At 60.5% G+C, this 19,524-nt stretch overlaps 1 protein-coding gene across 9 annotated transcripts in view; it reads left to right on the forward strand.

The window, feature by feature from the left end:
• TNRC18 (trinucleotide repeat containing 18) overlaps positions 1-19,524 on the forward strand; it is a 77,170-nt gene that overhangs the window by 15,913 nt on the left and 41,733 nt on the right. For 5 of the 9 annotated variants that reach the window (XM_081135635.1, XM_081135639.1, XM_081135640.1 and 2 more), the window contains exons 3-10: positions 6,502-6,657; positions 8,715-8,840; positions 9,303-11,060; positions 15,991-16,093; positions 16,441-16,646; positions 16,899-17,045; positions 17,511-17,701; positions 18,995-19,427. In XM_081135635.1, coding sequence (XP_080991761.1) covers positions 6,502-6,657; positions 8,715-8,840; positions 9,303-11,060; positions 15,991-16,093; positions 16,441-16,646; positions 16,899-17,045; positions 17,511-17,701; positions 18,995-19,427 — 3,120 coding nt within the window. The remainder of the gene's footprint in view (positions 1-6,501; positions 6,658-8,714; positions 8,841-9,302; positions 11,061-15,990; positions 16,094-16,440; positions 16,647-16,898; positions 17,046-17,510; positions 17,702-18,994; positions 19,428-19,524) is intronic. The other 4 variants (XM_081135638.1, XM_081135641.1, XM_081135643.1 and 1 more) reach the window with 2 other exon arrangements.

A 19,524-nucleotide genomic window follows, 5' to 3' on the forward strand; every position in this document is an offset into this window, starting at 1 on the left:
GAAGCAAAAGCTTAAAGCCTTTTTTTTAAAAAAAAAATTAATCAAAAATTTGTAAAAATTAGCCCTAGCCAGTTAGAGCACTGGCCTGTGGAATGAAAGGGTCCCACGTTCAATTCCAGCCAAAAGCACATACCTTGGTTGCAGGCTTGATTCCCGACCCTGGGAGGCAACTAATCAATGTGTGTCTCTCTCTCTGTCTCCCTCCCCACTCTCTCTGAAAAGCAATGGAAAAAATATCCTTGGCCCAGCTGGTCTGGCTCAGCAGCTGAGCATCAACCTAGGATCCAGGAGATCGCTGTTCAGTTCCCGGTCAGGGCACATGCCTGGGTTGCGGGCTCGATCCCCAGCAGGCGGTGTGCAGGAGGCAGCCGATCAATGACTCTCATCATGGATGTTTCTCTCTCTCTCTCCCTCTCCCTTCTTCTCTCTGAAATCAATTAAAAAAAGAAAAAGAAAAAATGTCCTCAGATGTGTGACACCATATGTAGTTATTACATCACCGACTATATTCCCTGTGGAAGCCCTGAAGCCTTGAGCAAGCCCTGCGCTGGCTGGGAGGTAGGGCCCCACGAAAGGGCCCCCCTTCCTTAGCCCAGCTGATCCTGACCTTGCCCATCCCCCACCATAAATATGAATTGAGAACCTACTATGTACATTGTGTGGAGCACCAGGGATGGAGGAAACCCACATTGTAATGCAGGCGTCTGCAAACTAGGGCCCAATCTGACCCACCTCCCATTTTTGTAAATAAAGTTTTATTGGAACCAAGCCCAGTCGATTAAGTATTGTCTAGGGCTGCTTATGCCGCAGCAGGCGGAATAGGCCTGCAAAGCCTAAAGTATTTATTACCTGGCCCCTGCAAGACAAAGCTTGCCGCGGCCTGTTCCAGTGGGTGGAGAGGGACAATAAACACGGAAACACAATGAAGAAGGAACTAACGTGTGTGGTATCGTAAAGGGTGATAAGCACCGAGGAGAAAATAATCCCGGGAAGGAAGGGCGTGGGGGTGGGGTGGTTAGGGAGGCCACTTCATCCAGCGTCACCTGAGCTGCAAGAGAAGGGAGCGAGATGTTTACAGATCCTTTGTGGGATCTGGAGGGAGGAACGGAGTCCAGGCCGTTCCATATTCCTGTCCAGCCCCTGGTCGTGATAAGGCCCTTGACTGTTGACCAAACCTTTGTACCCATCATCATCTCATCAAGTCCACCTCTCGCTCCCACCAGCCAGGACTTCAGGTGCCCATTGTATAGTTGGCTTCCAGAAAGGTCCCCAGCGACTCCCTGCATTGCAGAGGCGAGTTTCCGCTGGCCGGCGAGGCGGCCTCACCGTCACCTTCTGTGGGGACCTGCCAGCAGATTGCATAGCATGCCCCTTATGGAGGGCACCTGGGTGGCTCGCACCCCCCAGCCTCTAACTGGCAGGAGCCCTGCGCAAGTGTTGAGGGAGGGCGGGCCCACCCGGGCGTGGCTCAGTGGTTGAGCATCGACCCAGGATCCAGAAGATCTCAGTTCGAGTCCCTGTCAGGGCACATGCCTGGATTGTGAGATCGATCCCCAGAGGGGTGCTTGCAGGAGGCAGCCGATCCATGACTCTCTCATCATTGAGGTTTCTCTCTCTCTCCCCCTCTCCCTTCCTCTCTCTGAAATCAATAAAAATATATTTTAAAAAGAAGGAAGGGAGGGGAAGGGCCTTTGGATTTCAGTTCTACTTTCTGGTGACCCTGGCCATTGGCCAGCATCCGAGTCTGCAGACCCCGTGTTCTGGGTGTTGGTGAGGTGGGTGGCAATGGCACAGACAGGCTGGCCTGCAACTTCAAGCTCATGGTCCCTGCTGGTTTCCCAGGGAGCTTGCTCATGGCTGTTGGCATGTGAGATGGGAGGGGCTGGGATGTTGGTGGGTACCAGCCAGGGGAGGGCCTGTCAGCTCAGTGCAGAGGGGGTGAGGGGGTCTGACATGTCTTATCCCAGCTCCCTGCTGCTTATGCTCCAAGAGGGACCCTGGATCCCCCCTCCAGGCAATGGCAGGTGGGCGACACATTCCCCTCATAGCCGGCCTTGGTGTCTCCTTTCTTGCCCCTGGGTGACCTAGGACCAGAGAAAGAGAAGACCATTCTCTAAGCACGTCCAAGGGCCAGGCCCTGTGCTGGGTGGGTGGGAGTGCGGCTTCCTTTGCTCAGGGTCCGAGGTACCATGCCCCACTGGACCAAAGTCCGGGCTCCGTGTGGCCAATCCCTTGTAGCGCTGGCTGAGCAACTTGGTCACCTTGGCTCAGTAATGTGGGCAGCCTCTCTGAGCCTCAGTTTTCTAGTGTGTAAAATGGAGTAACCAGACTCCTTCCCTCCCAGGACTGTGGGAGGGTGAGCCAGGGTGGGGAGGTGCCAGCCTGGGAACTGCTTTGCCCTGGGGCCTGGGCAGTGCTGCCGGAGTTCTAGGTGAGAGCAGATCTGACGCGTTGCTTTTTATTTTTTCACTTATTTCCTAACCCTCACCTGAGGATATTTTTTCCATTGCTTCTCAGAGAGAGTGGAAGGGGGAGAGAGGGAGGGAAACACCGATGTGAGAGAGACACATCGATTGGTTGCCTCCCACACATGTTCCGACGGGCTGGGGTTCAAGCCCGCAACTGAGGTATGTACCCGTGGCCAGAATCAAACCCGGGACCCTTCAGTCCTCAGGCTGATGCTCTAACCACTGAACCAAACTGGCTAGGGCTTACCTGTTGCTTTTTAAAAAAAAATCGAGGTGAAATTCACATAACGTGCATTAAGCATTTGAAAGCGGGCATTTCACTGGTATTTAGTGTACCCGTCATGGGTCACCACCAGCTCTCTGGTTTCAAAGCTAATGTTTTATTTTAAGGCAGGAACTGGGGTAGAGGAAGTGGTCCGGCTCGGACCCTGACCTTGAGCATTTGAGCAGTGGCTCGGCTTCTCGAACCCCAGGGTTTGTAACTATAAATAGTGAGAACGACAGTAATAGCGGCAGCCGGCCTTGCATGGCACTTCATGAAAGCCTTTTAGAAATATGAAGACGGCCACCTGCAGGGGCAGATGTCACTGTGTCGTCCATTCCCCGCAGCCTGGGGAAATCAAGGCACTTGCCCAAAGTCACAGAACCAGTGGGCATCAGAGCCAGGGTTTGTGTCTTTGTTTCCCCCCAGGACCCTTCTGTCCAATCCTGCCCCACGGTGGCTGACTGGCCTGTTAGAGGCCCGGGCCCTGGCCCCACGCCCGTTTCCGACAGGGAGGAGCTTTCAGCCCAGACTGTGGCTAAATTAAGTCTGAATTAATGAAAATTTAATACAACTTGAGATGTGGTTCCTTGGTCTCACCAGCCACATTTCGAGTTGCCACAGTGGCCAGTGCCTGCTGCAGTGTCCAGGGCAGACGTAGGACAGGTGTTGGGCACCGCTGGTTATGGGGCCGGTGGGTGTCATTTGGCTGGACCCTGATCTGATGGGGATGGCGGGCAGGACAGCAGGAATGCTCTCCCGGGCCTTCTCCTGGTGTCCCGAGCATGACTGCCCCTGGGAGGGGTGCAGCGCTGGATTGCTGGGCGCCGGGGCTCACCCCAGCCGTGCCCTGAGCCCTGTGACTTGTGGCTGTCTGTGGTTGTCCATGGTCCTCTGTGCCCCTCGAAGGGCGGCGAGACTACCTGTGAGGTGGAGGTTGAGCGCGCACAGCGTGGGGACCGCTGTGGGCTGGGTTTCCCGTTATTACGGTGAAGGGTGATAGTTGGTTACGGTTGCCCTCGCGTTTTAGGTTTCCGGTCACTGGTCTTTGCTTTGTTGAGTGAGTTACTTAGGTGGGTGAGCTGGTGGCACAGGGGCCTGTGGTCACCAAGGGGTGGCCTGGGACCCAGGGTGGGGGCCAGGCCTTCAGCTCAGCCAGTGGTGGGAAGAAGGAAATGCCTCCCACCCCAGGCTGTGCTGGAGGATTTGACTGTCACTGTCCCTGGAGCCTGGGAAGCCCACACCCTTCTTGGTGAACCCAGGTGGCCAATGCTGGGTCCCTGGGGGTGGGGGTGAGGAGCTGGGGGGGTAAGGGGGCACACCTAGACCATGAGAAGAGTGCCAGGTATGCTGGTGGGGCTCAGAAAGCAGTCTGGAAATGCTGGTGACATGGGGTGGGGTCAGCTGTCCGTGCCCCACCCCAGGGAGACCAGCCAGGAGGGCCCCAGGGTGGCATGCGGTGTCCTTGGGGGTCGGGCTGGGCTTGCCTTCTCTCCTAATGCTGCCACCTGCTCTCGTCCTGTAACACTCAAATGCTCGGTCCAGAGCTGGCACCACCTGTGCCAGGACGTGGCTGGGAGTGAGGGCCCCCGCCCTCACCCACATGGAGGGCTCCGCTGCCCGCTGGGACACAGATCTATACTTCCACTTGTCCTAGGTGCGGACAGTGATTGGGGCTGGGATCCCGTGGCCCGAGGACACAGGGAAGGCCCAAGCAGATTGAGCGAGGAGGGGACTTAGAAGGAGGCCTGGGGACTGGCACCAGAGGGCCAGGTGGAAGGGAGGTGGGCACCCGGCTTTCTGCAACCCCAGGTTTATCTAGTGTGTGCCTGAGGTCCGTCACTTGGCCATTTGCGGGGAGGGTAGTGTGGGGAGGGGGGAGGGCAGTGGGTTTGTGCAAATAGATGCCTCTGTCGTGCTTGCTGTTCGGGGGCGGGAGCTTGGGCACCGTTGAGCCCCAAACTGTGGCGGGCTTGAGCCGTTGGCAGCATCCGGGCCTGGGGTGCTGCTGGGCGGGTTTCACAAGCCTGGGCAGGGGCAGGTCCGGGCCACTGGGCTTCCGCGGCCCGGGGCAGGAAGAGCTGGCGGCTGATGTAAGCCCCGCGCAGACTTCTGGCTGCCGGCTTCCGGAGCCTTCCACCCCTGCCTGCCAAGGAGGAAGCCTGGGGCTTGGCAGGGCCTATAGGCCCCGATGCCAGGCCTGGACCACATGGGTGGACTGACTGGCCACCATGGCCCTGGGTCCCGAGGCCTCGGCGCTGGAGTCTGGTGAGGGGCCTGCACAGGGCTGGGCTACAGGCTGGGGGCCCGGATGTGTGTGTGGGGGGGTGACAGCGCCAGTGTCCTCCTGTCGTTCAGCCTGCTGCTGTCACCACCCCAGGGGACCGAGGCGGAGGCCCTGCTCCTTGCAGTCTCAGTTTCCCTATGAGTACCCGAAAGGACCGGGTGGATGTTTTGTGATCTTGGGACCCGAGGGGTGGTGCATAAGTACCTGTTGGAGGCAGGGCCTGCCTGTGGGGCTGCTGGGGACCCACAGGTTGGGTGGGGCTCTGGGAGCCAACGAGGGCCAGGTTGGGGCCTCCTGGGCCCCAGAATCACATGTCCTCTGCATGCCCCCTGCAGTTACTTTCCTCTGGGCCGTCACAGACAGTACCTGCCTCACAGGGACTTGGACAGGTTACCCCAGGGACACATGGGAAGCACAGCTAGGGTGGCTGGAGCTGGCCCCGCTGGGTGCTGGTGACAGCTCTGCATGGAGGCCTCTGTCCCTCCTGAGGGTGTTTCTGGAGGACTGAATCCCCCCCCCAGTGCTTCCAGTGGGGCATTGTCTCCATTTTGCTAATGAGCAAACTGAGGCCAGGGAAGGGAGCCCCTTGCCTAAGTCTTGCAGGCTCCCCTGGCCTGTGACGGAAGGCCTGCCAGGGTCTTCCCCTGGAAGGTGGGGTGCATGGGTCTTGAGGGGCAGCGCCCTGGGTGGTGGAAGTGAGGAGGCATCTCTTCAGGTGTGAGCCTGGCCAAATGGGGCGTGGCGGGAGCATGTGCGGTTTCCACCCTGTCCCAGCCGACTGTCCTGACAAGCAGCGGTCACTACACCCCCATTTGGGGGGCCCTGGGTGGGGGATTCTGCTCTCTGGGCAGGGCTTCCTGGCACAGGCATAGGCTCTCATGCTTACGACTCTCATTCGTTCACTGATTTCATTCACTAAATCACCGTAGTTTGGGGACCCAGTGAGTTACTGCTCACTGGCTGTGGGATCAGGTACTTTCCATATCTGAGCCTCAGCTTGCTCATCTGTTAAATGGGTGCATGGGGCCTGCTGAGGACTTAGGGAGTCTGGGCCTGTCCAGGGCTGCTGTGGGTTCCTTGGGGAGGTCATTGTCTGACTCGTGGTTGTCTTCCTGGTCCTGGAGCCCAGAACAGGGAGTAGGGGTTCAGGCCATGAGCCCCCCGCCACCTCCTTACTCAATGGCCTTGGGAGGTCGCTGCTCACCAGAGCCTCAGCGTGCCTCGTCTGTAGATAGGGAGAACTGTACTCCACCTTTGGGCCAAGAGCGCTGGGGCACTGCCCTTGGGGTGAGGGTCTGCTGCGATGATTTCCTTGCTCTGTCTGCTTGAGTTGACCCAGGCCCATCCTGAAGCCAAGGGGCAGGGGTGAGGCGGCCAATGTCAGCCTCGCAGTGGGGAGAGACAGGGAGAGACAGGGATCCTGGGGCAGTGGGCCAGGCAGCGGTGGCCTGGTGGCTGCCTGACAGCCCCCCTTCTCTCTGCAGGCGAGGCCTTCTTGGGCAGCTTTGTGGCCAGCGGGATGGGGCCCTCGGCCTCGTCCCATGGGAGCCCGGTGCCCCTGCCCTCTGACCTCTCCTTCCGCTCCCCCACCCCCAGCAACCTGCCCATGGTGCAGCTGTGGGCCACCCATGCCCATGAAGGTAAGGAGTGTCCCGTGGGCGGGGTGAGGGCTGCTGTCCCCAGCACTTTCCAAGTCTGCCCACTCCCCTCCCTTTCCAGGGTCACCCCTCTGGGCTGTGGTGGGCTCAGCTTTGTCACTGGGTACCCCTGCTGTTTTTCAGTGCTCAGTGCTTCCTCTTGTTGCTGTCACAGGACCTTTGCATGAACTGTTTCCTTGCTTGCAGCCCCTCACCCCACCCCATCCCACTGGCTATCTCCTGTTCATCCTTTAGGCCCCCCTCCTGCCCCCCCATCACCTCTCACTGGGTCTGCGGATTTATCTGTGTGTTTATTTGTGAAATATCCATTTTGCTACCAGAGTGAGCTCTGAGGGCAGGGCCTGGTTTGTTCAGCTCGCCTGTCTCCCTGGCGCAGTCAGGTCGTTAATCATGGGAGCAGTGGGACCAGGGTCCACTGGGCTCTCCTGTTGCAGTTCTGCAGTGATGCCCCCAAATGTGGGGGGTCCATGGGTCTGGCTTCCTGCCAGCGCTGAGCAAATCTGGATCTCCCTGGAGCCTCAGTTTCCCCTGTCAGTGAAGGGATGGGTCAAGGGGGGTCTCTGCGTTCCTTCCCCACCTTTGGCTCTGGTGCATTTTGGATGCTGCGTGCTAGCTCCCTCCTCCTGCCTCCTGGGTGTCCCGTGGTACTCCTGGTGCTGGAAGATTAGGGTACTGAGAGCACCCACTGCAGGCCTAGACCACAGTTGCCCCATTTCCTCTGTGTGTCAGAGCCTCAACAAGTGCTCCTGCCATTGCCCCCCATTGTGTGTGCCCTGCACAGTAGTTCTAACTCTAGGCGTGGGATGCTGGGCAGTCCGTCTGGGTGGGGTCCCATCTGAGCCCACATTAGCCCCCCAGGGGCTACTTCTGGTGCCTGTGTGCCATCAGCCCCTCTGCCCTCCCTGACACTCCCATTTTCCCCTTTGCCAAAAATTACTAGTAATAATGATAGCAAACATAGGGTGCTGTGTGCCAGGCGCTGCATACTTAAACCCACTTTATCCTCAGAACAAGCCGGGAGGTGAAAACATTATACCCATTTTACAGATTAGAAAACATAGGAGTGGTTTCAATGATTAAATGAGATAACATGTATCTGGGGGTCTTGATTATTTAATGTCATTATCAGATGGCCCTGTGGGGGAAGCCCTGGGCCCAGTGTGGCCAGGGACAGCCCTGCATCCCAGGAACGGGGGCCCCAATCCCTCAGGGATGTCCAATGGGCCTGTGGTCCTATAGGACCCATAGCCGGGGCAGAGCATCAGGACCCTTCCTATGCCCAGCACCCATCTGACTGGCCTTCTGGGCCCTCCCGAGCTGATCTTGAGCGTCCATCCCGTGTGCCCACTTAGGCGTCTTGTTTCTCCGCGGCCTTTCCCGTCTTCTCTGTCCCGCAAGGCCCTGATTCTGGGATCATTGGTAGGGAGGCTGGGAGGACCCTCAGCAGGAAGAATTCTTGGTGTCCAGAGATGTTGGGTGAGCTGAGGTTCAGAGAAGGCCAGTGATCTGCTTGGGGTCCCACAGCAGGGAAGGGGCCAATGAACCAATTATGCCATGTCTGTGTTGGGTTGAGATTAGGAATCCTGGTGACCTTGGTTCAAAACCAGGCTCCTCTGCTGTGTGACCTTGGCCAAGTGGTCCTCTCTGAGTCTCAATTTTCTCATCTATAAAATGGGGGTATTATGAGTATCAGTTTTTGGTTTTTGTTTGTTTGTTAGAGTTTAAGTGGGAATAATAAAGGCAAAGCAGCGATTGGTCTGATGAGACCTGCCACCCTCCTCATCACCCTCCGAGGTGGACCCATCTGATTCTCCTGGTGGATTTCAGAGCCAGAGCCCCCGAAGGCTGCCAGGACTATACGGGAGGGAGGCCCAAAAAGCCCCTGGGTTGGGAGAGTGGCAAGCCTCACCCCGGGCAGCTGGTGTGAAACCTCAGGCTCCTTGCACTGGGGGCCAACAGCCAAGGGAAAGAGGCCAGAGGGGACGCTCCTTGTGGGAGGCACGAGGTGGTCCAGTCCACTTTTCTTCTCTCTCTTTCAGGCTTCTCCCACCTGCCCAGTGGGCTGTACCCATCCTACCTCCACCTGAACCACCTGGAGCCCCCCAGCAGCGGGAGCCCCCTCCTCAGCCAGCTGGGTCAGCCCAGCATTTTTGATACCCAGAAAGGTGAGGAGGCAGGAGAGGGAGACAGGGTTGTGGGGTGGGAAGACCTTCCGAAGGGTTTCTCTGGGGCCCCCACCACTGCACAGTCAGTATTCCAGGCAGCCCCCATCCCCTAAGGCCCCCACAGTTTTGCTGGGCAGCCCCCCCTTCCCCAGCCTTCTGGAGCTTTCTAGTTGTGCTCTGCTAGGCGACCTTCTTAGGCGCTCTGAGCTGCTCTTAACACAACACCAGCCTCTCCCCCTTTCACAGATGGGAAAACCGAGGCCCAGAACCGTTAGTCGAGCGAGATTTAAATTCGGTTGTGTCCATCTCCAGATGCTGGCCTCTGAAGGGCTGCTCTGTGCGACGCCCTCCTTCCTGACCCTGGGGTCTCAGGGCACCCTTTTGCACCCTTGGGGGGGGCTCCTTCAGCTCTGGCCGCCAGAGGGGGCGCGCGCTCACCCCCGTGCGCTCTCTTCTCCGCAGACGGCTTCTACCTGCCTGCCCCAGGGGCTCCAGGCGCCCTGCACTCTCAGGCGCCCTCCTCCAGGACCCCAGGCGGCCACTCCTCGGGCGCCTCGGCCAAAGGCTCCTCGCGGGAAGGTGCAGCCAAGGAGCGCGCGGGCCGCGGCGGGGAGCCTCCGCCGCTGTTCGGCAAGAAGGACGCGCGGGCCCGGGAGGAGGCCCCCGGGGCGCGCGGCGTGGTGGACCTGACCCAGGAGGCGCGCGCCGAGGGCCGCCAGGACCGTGGGCACCCGCGCCTCGCGGAGCGCCTGTCGCCCTTCCTGGCCGAGCCAGGGCCACCTCGGGCACCAGGCATGGCCACCGCCGAGTCCAAGACCAAGAACCCACCGCCACCGTCCCCTCTGAGCCTCTGCAACGGCGCGGGGGACGCGGCGCTCCCCGCGCTGATGGCGGACGCGGCGCGCGGTGCCAAGGACGCTCCGCGCCAGGACGAGTGCGCGCGGCTGCGGCGCGCGGAGGGCCTGCTGCCCGGGCCGTGCCCCTGCCCCTCCCCGCTGCCGCCGCTGCCGCCGCCGGGCAAGGGCGCGCCCGCGCCCCCTGCCGCCTCCAGCGGCGCCTTCGCCTCGCAGCCCGGCCCCGCCGGCGTCTACACCATCTTCCCCACGGCGGCCGCGCGCGAGCCGGGCCGCGAGCACCGCGTGGTGGCGCCCACCTTCGTGCCTTCCGTGGAGGCCTTCGACGAGCGCCCGGGGCCCATCCAGATCGCATCGCAGGCGCGCGACGCGCGAGCCCGGGAGCGCGAGGCGGGCCGGCCCGGCGTCCTGCAGGCGCCACCCGGGTCCCCGCGGCCGCCCCCGGACCGGCCCGAGGCGCTGCGCGAGAAGAGCTCCGTCATCCGCTCGCTCAAGCGCCCGCCGCCCCCCGAAGCCCCGCCGTCCCGGGCCGCGCGCGGGGCCTCCCCGGACCCCCGGGCCTACCTCCCCGCCAAGGAGCTGCTCAAGCCCGAGGCGGAGCCGCGGCCCTGCGAGCGCAACCCCCGCGCGCCCGCCGCCGCCTCCTCCCAGCAGGCCGCCAAGCTCTTCGGCCTGGAGCCTGCGCGCCCGCCCCCGCCGCCGCCCCCGCCGCCGCCGGCCGGCCCCGAGCACAAGTGGAAGCCTTTCGAGCTGGGCAACTTCGCCACCACGCAGATGGCCGTGCTGGCGGCGCAGCACCACCACGCCAGCCGCGCCGAGGAGGAGGCGGCCGCCGTCTCCAAGAAGGCCTACCTGGACCCCGGCGGCGCGCTGCCCCGCGCCCGGCCCGGCGCCGACCTGCACCCCGGGGCGCACTGCCCCGCCGAGGCCTCGGCCATGCAGAGCCTCATCAAGTACAGCGGCAGCTTCGCGCGCGAGGCGGGCACCGTGCGCCCCGGCGCCTGCGGCAAGAAGAGCCCCTTTGGAGGCCTGGGCACCATGAAGCCCGAGCCTGCCCTCACCGGCACCACCGCCTCCACCGCCACCACCACCACCACGGGTGCCCCGCGTGCCCAGGCTCGCCTCCCTCACCCTGGGGGCCCTGCCCCGGCTGGGGGCCGGCAGCTGAAGCGGGATCCGGAGAGGCCCGAGAGCGCCAAGGCCTTTGGTCGTGAGGGCTCCGGTGCCCAGGGCGAGGTCGAGGTGCGACACCCGCCGGTGGGCATCGCGGTGGCTGTGGCCCGGCAGAAGGACAGTGGCGGCGGCGGCCGGCTGGGGACTGGCCTGGCGGACCAGGAGCGCTCCCTGTCCCTGAGCAACGTCAAAGGTGGGTCCTTGCCTCCCCCAGCCTGTACCTCTCCCACCTTCCTTTCCCCAGCCTCCTTGCACCCCCTACTCTCCCCGCCTCCCTCCTACTATTTACCCTTTATCAAAGCCCTTGGGGCTGCAGCTGCTATTTAAAGTTTATTGCTTTTTCCATGGTGCACATAGAAAAATGTGTGAAACGCAGACGGAGGAAGAAGAAAAAGGACCATTATATCTTCCAAAACCCTGAACACTTTAGGTGTTTCCCCGGGTTCATTTTCCCGTGTGACTCGCATCTTCCTGCGGCGGCCCCAGCGCGTGCAGGATCTTGGGCCCCTGCGTTTCTCACCTGTTAAGGGTGTGGGTTGACCCCTCGCCGGTACAACCTCGTATTTATAAGGTTCACTTCTTTACTGGCCTTTACTGCTCCATGGGGCACCCACCGCAGTTCAGCTAGCCCACGCCCCTGGTAGGCATTGCAGTTTTCCCTCCGACCTTTCCTGTGTTTAGAATGTTGTATTGAATATTGTGCGTGGCGTCTTCCCGACGTCTCCGGTCATCTTCTGAGACAGCGGTGGGGAACGTTTTTTTCTGCCGAGGGCCATTTGGCTATTTATAACATCATGCGCAGGCCATACAGAATTGTCAACTTAAAAATTAGCTGTGAAAAAAAAGCTGCTAGATTTATTGAATCTCGAGTCCCGCCTGCGGTTGCCTTGGCGGGGGCCAGACCCAATGATTTCTCGGGCTGGAGTTCCCCGCCCCTGTTCTAAGAATAGGTGCCTAGGAATAGACTCGCTTTAAAGTCTTCCTTTCGAAGTCCTTGAGGGAGGTAACCGTGCCTTCGCTAGTTCAGTGTGCCCAGTACCAAGCATGGGGCCTGGCGCGTAGTAGGTGTTTGATAAGTGAGTGAATGGGTGACTGAGTGTGACAGGTGGAAACTAGTTAGGGCCCCGGCGTCCTGGTGGGTCTTGGATGCAGTACCTTAGTGACTTCTTAGGTAGGTAGTTACATGCCTGTTAGCAGTGTGTGTCCGTTTCATTTCAGGCTCCTCAAAATTGTGTTTTAATGTTACTAGAAAACTGTTGCTAAGTTAGGTTGAGATGAATGGTGCATTTTTTTTTTTTAAGTCCTTACCTTGGGAATGAGAATATTTTTTCCATTGATTTTCTTTTTTTTTTTTTTGAGAGAGAGAGTGGAATGGAGGGAGGAAGGAAGGAGGGAGAGAGAGAAACATCCCTGTGGGAGAGACATATCGATCAGTTGCACCCCACCCCTACCGGAGGGGAGGGTCAAGCCTCCAACCCAGGTACGTGCCCTTGACCTGGTGTCAAACCTGTGATCCTCTGGTGCACAGGCCGACCCTGTACCCACTGAGCAACACCGGCCAGGGTGAATAGTGCATTCCTTTTTAATTACTAGTGAAGCTGAATATTTTCCTAGAATTGGGTGGGTTGCTTCCATGTCCTTTGGTCCCTCGCATGTTTCACTGTTGGAGTCCTTCCTAGGATTTTGGAGAGCTGATATTTGTGGCGTTTTTGTTGGGACCCTGGGTTTGCTCAGGCTTTGCCCACATCCGTGGTCCCTGTCCATGGCGCCCACACGGCCGCCTTCCCTGCACCTTCCAGACTTCTGTAGGCTGTGTAGGCATCTTGGGTGCACGTCTCCTGGGCCTCCCTCCTCCCCTCCCTCGTCCTGGCCCTCCTGTGCCCACCCTAGCTGACTGCAGGGCTTCATGCTCGGTGCACGGTGAGCGGCCACTGCTGTGTGCTGTCATAGCTGCCTCCTGGACCCACTGTCTCAGCTCCGCTCTCCCAGAGGAACCCTGTAAGGCACGGGCCACCCTGGGCCTCATATCAGCCCCGGCCCCTCTGCACACATACACTGTGGCTGCAGAGGATCAGCATCTGGCCTGGATGCGTCAGAGTGAGCCATCTTAGGGAATGTTTGTTGAATGACTGAGTGAGCCCATTGTTCTGTGTGGAGCCCCTCCCCCTCTGGCCAGGGAACTCCCATCCACTGACCCTGAGGGGCCTCACACCAGGGCCTGACTTAGTCTGGGATTGAAGGGGAGTGGGCAGTAGCCCTTGGCTTGGAGGTGGCTGGCTCAGTGGTGGACAAGTCCTCCCACTAGGGTCAGAGGTTTGGGGCTGTGGACACCTCTGGGAGGCAGAGAATCTCTTTGGGTCCTTTCCCTTAAAGAATGCTCATGTGACACAGTGTAGCACCTCTGTTGGGGGCACACGGTCGCCAGGACTCACCCTGGAGCCCCGAGTACCTGCCCTTGCCCAAGGGACCTGTGTCTATGGGATGGTGAGTGTGTGTGCGTGAGAGAGACTGAGAGAGGGAGGGTGTGTGTGCGAGAGAATGTGCTTACCAGTGTGTGTGACAAGGAGTGTGTGAGTGCGTGAGAGGGAGCATGTGGCAGGTGTGGGATGAGACCTCCAGGGATTAGTCTGAAGCTGCCTTTCTCTGTTGCTGCTGACAGTTGAAAGTAGGTGGCTGAGTTCTTCCTCTCCTTAAAATAAACTCTCATAAGAAGTAGAGGTTTCTCCCCAGTCTGGGCCTTTGAGGGAGAGGAGGAGTCGGGGTACCCTGGCCAGGTAGTCGGTCACCCACCCCAAGTCTCTTGGTCTCTTCCCCTCTCCTGCTTTGTGGAGTAAGCCCTTTGCCTGTCGGGGGTTCGAATCCAGGCTCTGCCTCTTACAGCTGTGTGACCTTGAACAAGAGCCCCGTGGGTCCCAGTTTCCACTTTTACCACGTGGCGGGAGCAAGGGCCACCTCCTTCCTTGACACCAGGTGGGAGTCACATAGTAGGCACATAGTAGGTGCTTCATAAACAGGTCTGCCTTTTCCATTCACATTCAAGGTGTTAGGATCTTAAATGTTCTACAATGTCTGTGAGCCCTAGATCCTTCTGGAGAAAGGCCCCCCGAGTCCTCAGGGCCTGGTCTGGTTTCAGGGGGGTTTTACCCTGAGGTAGACTAAGATGATCTACACCTGAGAGTCCCAGACAATAGCGCCTGCGCCCAGCAGACAAGCTCAGTCAGCCCCGTGAGCAGGCAGCCCGGTGGGAACACTGTCCTTACCCCGTTAGGACGCTGTTTTCACACAGAACTCATCACCATATCCCCCCAGCAGCCCTGGGAGCGAGCGCCTGTCACTTCCAGCTTCGCAGATGGGATGGGAACCACAGTGATGTTGGAGGCTGGGGGCACCTACCTGGGCTGCATCGCCCTCCCACCGCCAGCCTCTGCTTTGCTCCCTCCCCTGCCTGCCACGTGCTGGGGACAGTGTGGTGACTTCACTCCAGTGTGGATGGAGTGTCTGCCCAGTGTCTTTGCCGACCTCAGCCTGTGTGAAATGACATAGTGGGTGGCCAGGGATGCTCCTTTGTGTCCCATGAGGGCAGGGCAGGAAGCTGGGAAGACAGGACAGCTCTTCCCCTTGCCTCCCCCGCTCCTGCCCCAACGCGCTGGCTTTTCCCTGCTTGAACTTGCTCTGTGCTTCCCTGTCGTGGGCCTGGAACTCCCCAGAACTTCCAGAACATTCAGGCCAGCTCCCCAGGTGGCCCACTGCCTCGAGGGACACGCCTTCTCCCCAGTGCTCGGCTACCTGCCTGTCCCTTGGCATCCTTGGTCTGTCGGGCATGTCACTGTGCCCTCTCCCAGCTCCTCGCCTTTGACTGGGGCTGGCGGGCTCCCACCTTCCTGAACCTCTCTTGGGGCTCTGTTCTTTGCAGCTCCTGGTTTGGGGGCTGCAGAAAGGGAGAAATGAGGGGAAGAGGTGCAGTGGCAGCATTGTAAATGGGATCCTTGCCCACGAGGGTCGGGCTTCCAGTGGACCCCGGTGGGGACCTCGTCTCCAGCAGAGCAGTGACATCTGTGTGCCAGGGGCTGGGGCAGGCTCTTCCTTGAGCGCACCTCCCGAGAGGGCCGTGTCTTAGGGGCCAAGGCTGCCTGAGGTTCACAGGATCCTGAGGATGGGTGGGTGTGCCCTGTGGGTGGGGTCCTGGGCTAGTGCCCGCCTGCTACCCATAGCAGCCCTGGGTGGGTGGGAGGACACCAGCCCCAGAGACCGACTCTGAGTTGAGCTTCACTGGGCTCTCCTTCACGACAAGTCTCAGCCAGTTGCTGCGTGGACTCTGCCACCAGCGACCGCCGTCTGCCATGCCCTGGCCTGCCAAGGGCTGCTGCAGGGCACCAATTTCTGGCTCAGGGTGTGGAGAATACCCAAGACGAGGGGGCTGGGGCAGGGGATGGTGGACCGTGCAGGCAGGGGCGGTTCCGGCCCCCCTCCGCGCATGTGCCAGGCTGGACTTGGGGACCCACCTTCTCTGCTCTGGGGGAGCAGGGAGCTCACAGAAGATGAAGCTGAACCAGCCACGGGTAGAGGGGCACCTGCTGTGCCCCGGGGCAGGACGGGGAAGTGGGTGGCAGCTCCCACATCTCTCACCCTGCGTGGACAGCGTTCTCTGGTTTTACTTTCTGTCTTGATTGTTAAAAGATTAGCCACATGCCTGTAACGAAAGAACTGTGGCAGGACCTCAGGGTGGCAGCTGATTGCCCGTGACCTGCGTCTGGCTGTGCTTCTGACCGCCGGCCTCGTTTCTGGGTTGTGGTTTCCCCTCTACCTTGACTGCCCCGTGGCCCCCCCGCCTGCCTTGCTGACATTAGAGTAGTAGGTAGTGCAGTGAACCCCCGCGGTCTCCCGGCAGGTTATCACGTGACCGGTTTTCTGATGTTTTCCCACGGCGTCCAGCTACCTGTGTGAGCTACAGAGAGGCTCTCCGGGGCGATGGAGGGTCCCTTCCTGGCACAGAGGATGCCTGGCGGGGTTTGGGGGGGCAGGTGCGTCATGAGGGCAGGCCTTCCAGGGGGAAGGAGCCAGTCAGATGTGGAGGACTTTGGGGGCCCCTGGACTGGGGCTCACTGCCTGCCGGCTCCCTGCAGGACATGGCCGGGCCGATGAGGACTGTGGGGATGAGCGGGCCCGGCACCGGGAGGAGAGGCTGCTGGGGGCGCGGCTGGACCGGGACCAGGAGAAGCTGCTCAGGTGAGGGCTTGGGGACAGCAGGGCCCGGCGTCTGGGAGACTCCCCCACCTTGGAGGGGGTGGCTGGGGTGACCTTAGATGGGCATGGCCCCTTGACCACAGGGCCCATGGTGCTGAGCTGCGTGGGAGCTTCCCTAACCTAGGACCCTGACCCAGGGCCGGGGGACTCTGCTGGACCCCACAGCCCCTTTCCAGGGGAGGGCCCTGGGGACCCTTTTCTGAGTCTGAGCACATGCTCTATAGTGTGGGTGCGGTGTTGTCCTAACAGTGGCCTGGTTGTCCACCGCTTACTTGGAACGATGTCCCTGGGGCCATCGGGCTGTTGCTGATGACTCTGTTCCCTTCTAGAGAGAGTAAGGAGCTGGCCGACCTGGCCCGGCTACACCCCACCAGCTGTGCTGCTAATGGCTTGAACCCCAACCTCATGGTGACCGGGGGCCCAGCGTTGGCAGGCTCAGGTCGCTGGTCCGCCGACCCCGCAGCCCACCTGGCCACTCACCCCTGGCTGCCCCGTTCAGGCAGCACCTCCATGTGGCTTGCTGGACACCCCTATGGTGAGTGGGGTTATTTCTCCCTTATCTGGTGGGAGGGGTGGGGCAGTCGATGGGGACAGAGTAGCCCCATGTGATTCTTGCTGGAGCTGGTGCAGGGATGGGACCGTGGGTGGGAGAGCCGGGACCCGTGCTCAGACAATGAGCCAGCCTCACCCCCCAGGGAGGCCCCAAGAGGTGAGGGCCTGAGGAGTGGGCAGGGTAGGGGCTGGGCCTAGGGTTACCAGCACTGACTTGGGCCTGGGTCTCTCCTAGGCTTGGGTCCCCCGTCTCTGCATCAGGGCATGGCGCCTGCCTTCCCACCTGGCCTGGGGGGCTCCCTGCCATCAGCCTACCAGTTTGTCAGGGACCCCCAGTCAGGTCAGCTGGTGGTCATTCCCAGCGATCACCTGCCTCACTTTGGTAAGTGGTGGCCTCACCCAGAGGGAGACTGTCCTAAATGCCAGGGCCTCCTGCTGGGAGGGGGGTCTACCCGGCAGAACAGGTGGTAGGCAGACGGGCTCAGAAAGGACTTTCTGACGTCCGTCCATGGTTTCCACGTGTGATAAACCACAGAGGTCCTTGTGATAAGCTCCTGCCCAGAAACCATGTGGAGAGCCAAAGCAGGGCCACCTGGTGGGGCATGGACACCCCCCCCACCTCAGTGCCCCTCTTCCTTGTAACCCACTTTGCAGGCTCCTGGGTGTAATGGGGGAAGGAGTTGAGAGTCCTCATCTGGCACGCTCCAGATGCAAGGCCTCCGGATGTCCTGGGTGGGGTGTGGACAGGGCCCTGTGTGAAGGTCCCCTCTCTGGCTCAGCTTCTCCACCTGTACAGTGGGGCGATGGTGTCAGGTGGGTGCAGGCTCACTGTCTGTCTCACCCCCAGCGGAGCTGATGGAGCGGGCTGCGGTGCCACCCCTTTGGCCAGCCCTGTACCCTCCGGGCCGCAGCTCCCTGCACCATGCCCAGCAGCTGCAGCTCTTCTCCCAGCAGCACTTTCTGCGGCAGCAGGAATTCCTGTACCTGCAGCAGCAGGCTGCCCAGGCCCTGGAGCTGCAGAGGAGTGCCCAGCTGGTGGTGAGTTGGGGTGGGGCAGTCACAGGGGTCTGTGGGGACAGTGAAGACCCCTCTCCCTATTGGAGTCAACCAGCAGGAACTCCAAACGATTATAGACTGTCGGAGAGAAAAAGGGAGGGAGGCTGGTGGTCAGGGAGGGCCTCCTGGAGGAGGTGACTTTTACGTAGAAACTTGAAGGAGTAAATTGTGGAGAGGGCACAGGGCACAGTAGTGTGAGCAAGGCCCAGAGGTGGACAGAGCTTGGCAGGGTCGGTGCAGGGAACAATGGGGAAACTGAGGCAGGAGAGGTGGCTTTGTGAACTGCGGAAGTTTGGATGGGACAGTGAAGGGATCCCAGTGGGCTCCTCCGTGTCCTAAGCCCAGCCCAGCCTGGCCTGGCTGCCCACTTGATGGTCCAGGGCTCTCGTGGAGCCGCAGCTGGCCTCTGACATCCATGTTAGCTAATCCCATAAAATCGGCTCCCCAAAGCCCGCTGCCTTCCTGCCTCCTTGATGGCATTCTGGGATGTCTGTCCTGCTTGGTCTTGTCCCTTCTCCCTTGTGCAGCAGCCACTGAGGAGGAGTTGGCTAGGTGGCACATGCAGCAGACCAGCGCTCTGGGTTTGACCCTTAGCTCTGTCACATCTGGCTGTGTGCCCTTGGACAAGTGGCTGCACCTCTCTGGGCTTCAAGTTTCCTTCTCTGGGAAAGGGAGCTGCTAGCCATCCCTGTGTCATTGGGGTTGTTCAGGGAGATTGAATACTCGTGAGTGGCTGGCTCCTGGAGCATTTCTTCCCAGTGTGTATGTGTGTGGGTTGCCAGGCCCCGTGAACACTGGATGCCCTTGAGCCAGATCCCTCCCATTTCCTCAAAAGCCATCAAACACAGAAGGCCTGCCCTGCCCACTTTTCTGTTTCAAGACCAGAATGTGGTAAGGCAGGAGAGCGCTCATCAGTTAGTGAGTTGTCCGTAGTTCTCGGTGTCTGTAACTAGATGCCATGGAGGTGCTGGGAGCAGGGTGGCTCCTTCATCCTTGGGAGCCTCACCTCTGCCCTGGCTCCCGTCGCCCCTCCCTGTGAGGATCCCAGCAGGGCCAGGGTCCGGGCTGGAGGCCCCCAGCTCTGTCGCCTGGGGTTCTATAAGGAATACTGTGCTTGTTACACGCGTGCTGCAACAGAATGTCCACCCTGGGCTGGCGGCGGGGTGGGTGGCCTGCTCCCCGGACCCTGCCTGAGGTTCTCCGTGGGCTGGGGGGCCTCGGGAGCAGGGTGATGGGCCCTGCTGTGCTGACCCGGCCTGCCGGCCACCTCCCCAGCAGGAGCGGCTGAAGGCCCAGGAGCACCGGGTGGAGATGGAGGAGAGAGTCAGCAAGCGGAGCCTGGAGGCCTCGGGCAAGGCCGGCCTGGCCACCGCTGGCCCTGGGCTGTTACCTCGGAAGCCCCCTGGCCTGGCCACGGGCACCTCGGGCACCTATGGCAAGGCCATGAGCCCACCGCCATCTCCCCGCGCTTCCCCTGTGGCCGCCCTGAAGGCCAAAGTCATCCAGAAGCTGGAGGATGTGGCCAAGCCTCCGGCCGCCTACGCCTACCCCGCCACGCCGAGCTCCCACCCCAGCAGCCCGCCGCCCGCCTCCCCGCCGCCCACGCCTGGCATCACCCGCAAGGAGGAGGCGCCTGAGAATGTGGTAGAGAAGAAGGACTTGGAGCTGGAGAAGGAAGCTTCCAGCCCCTTCCAGGCCCTGTTCCCAGGTAGGAGCATGGCTGAGACCCGGGGCTGTGTGCTGCCTGTGAAGCTTCTCCTGTCTGTTCATTTAGTCTTTCATGTCTTCATCCCTTCATTTCTCTG

This window comes from Miniopterus schreibersii (genome assembly GCF_964146895.1).
Source record: "Miniopterus schreibersii genome assembly, chromosome: 4".
Lineage (NCBI taxonomy): Eukaryota > Metazoa > Chordata > Mammalia > Chiroptera > Miniopteridae > Miniopterus > Miniopterus schreibersii.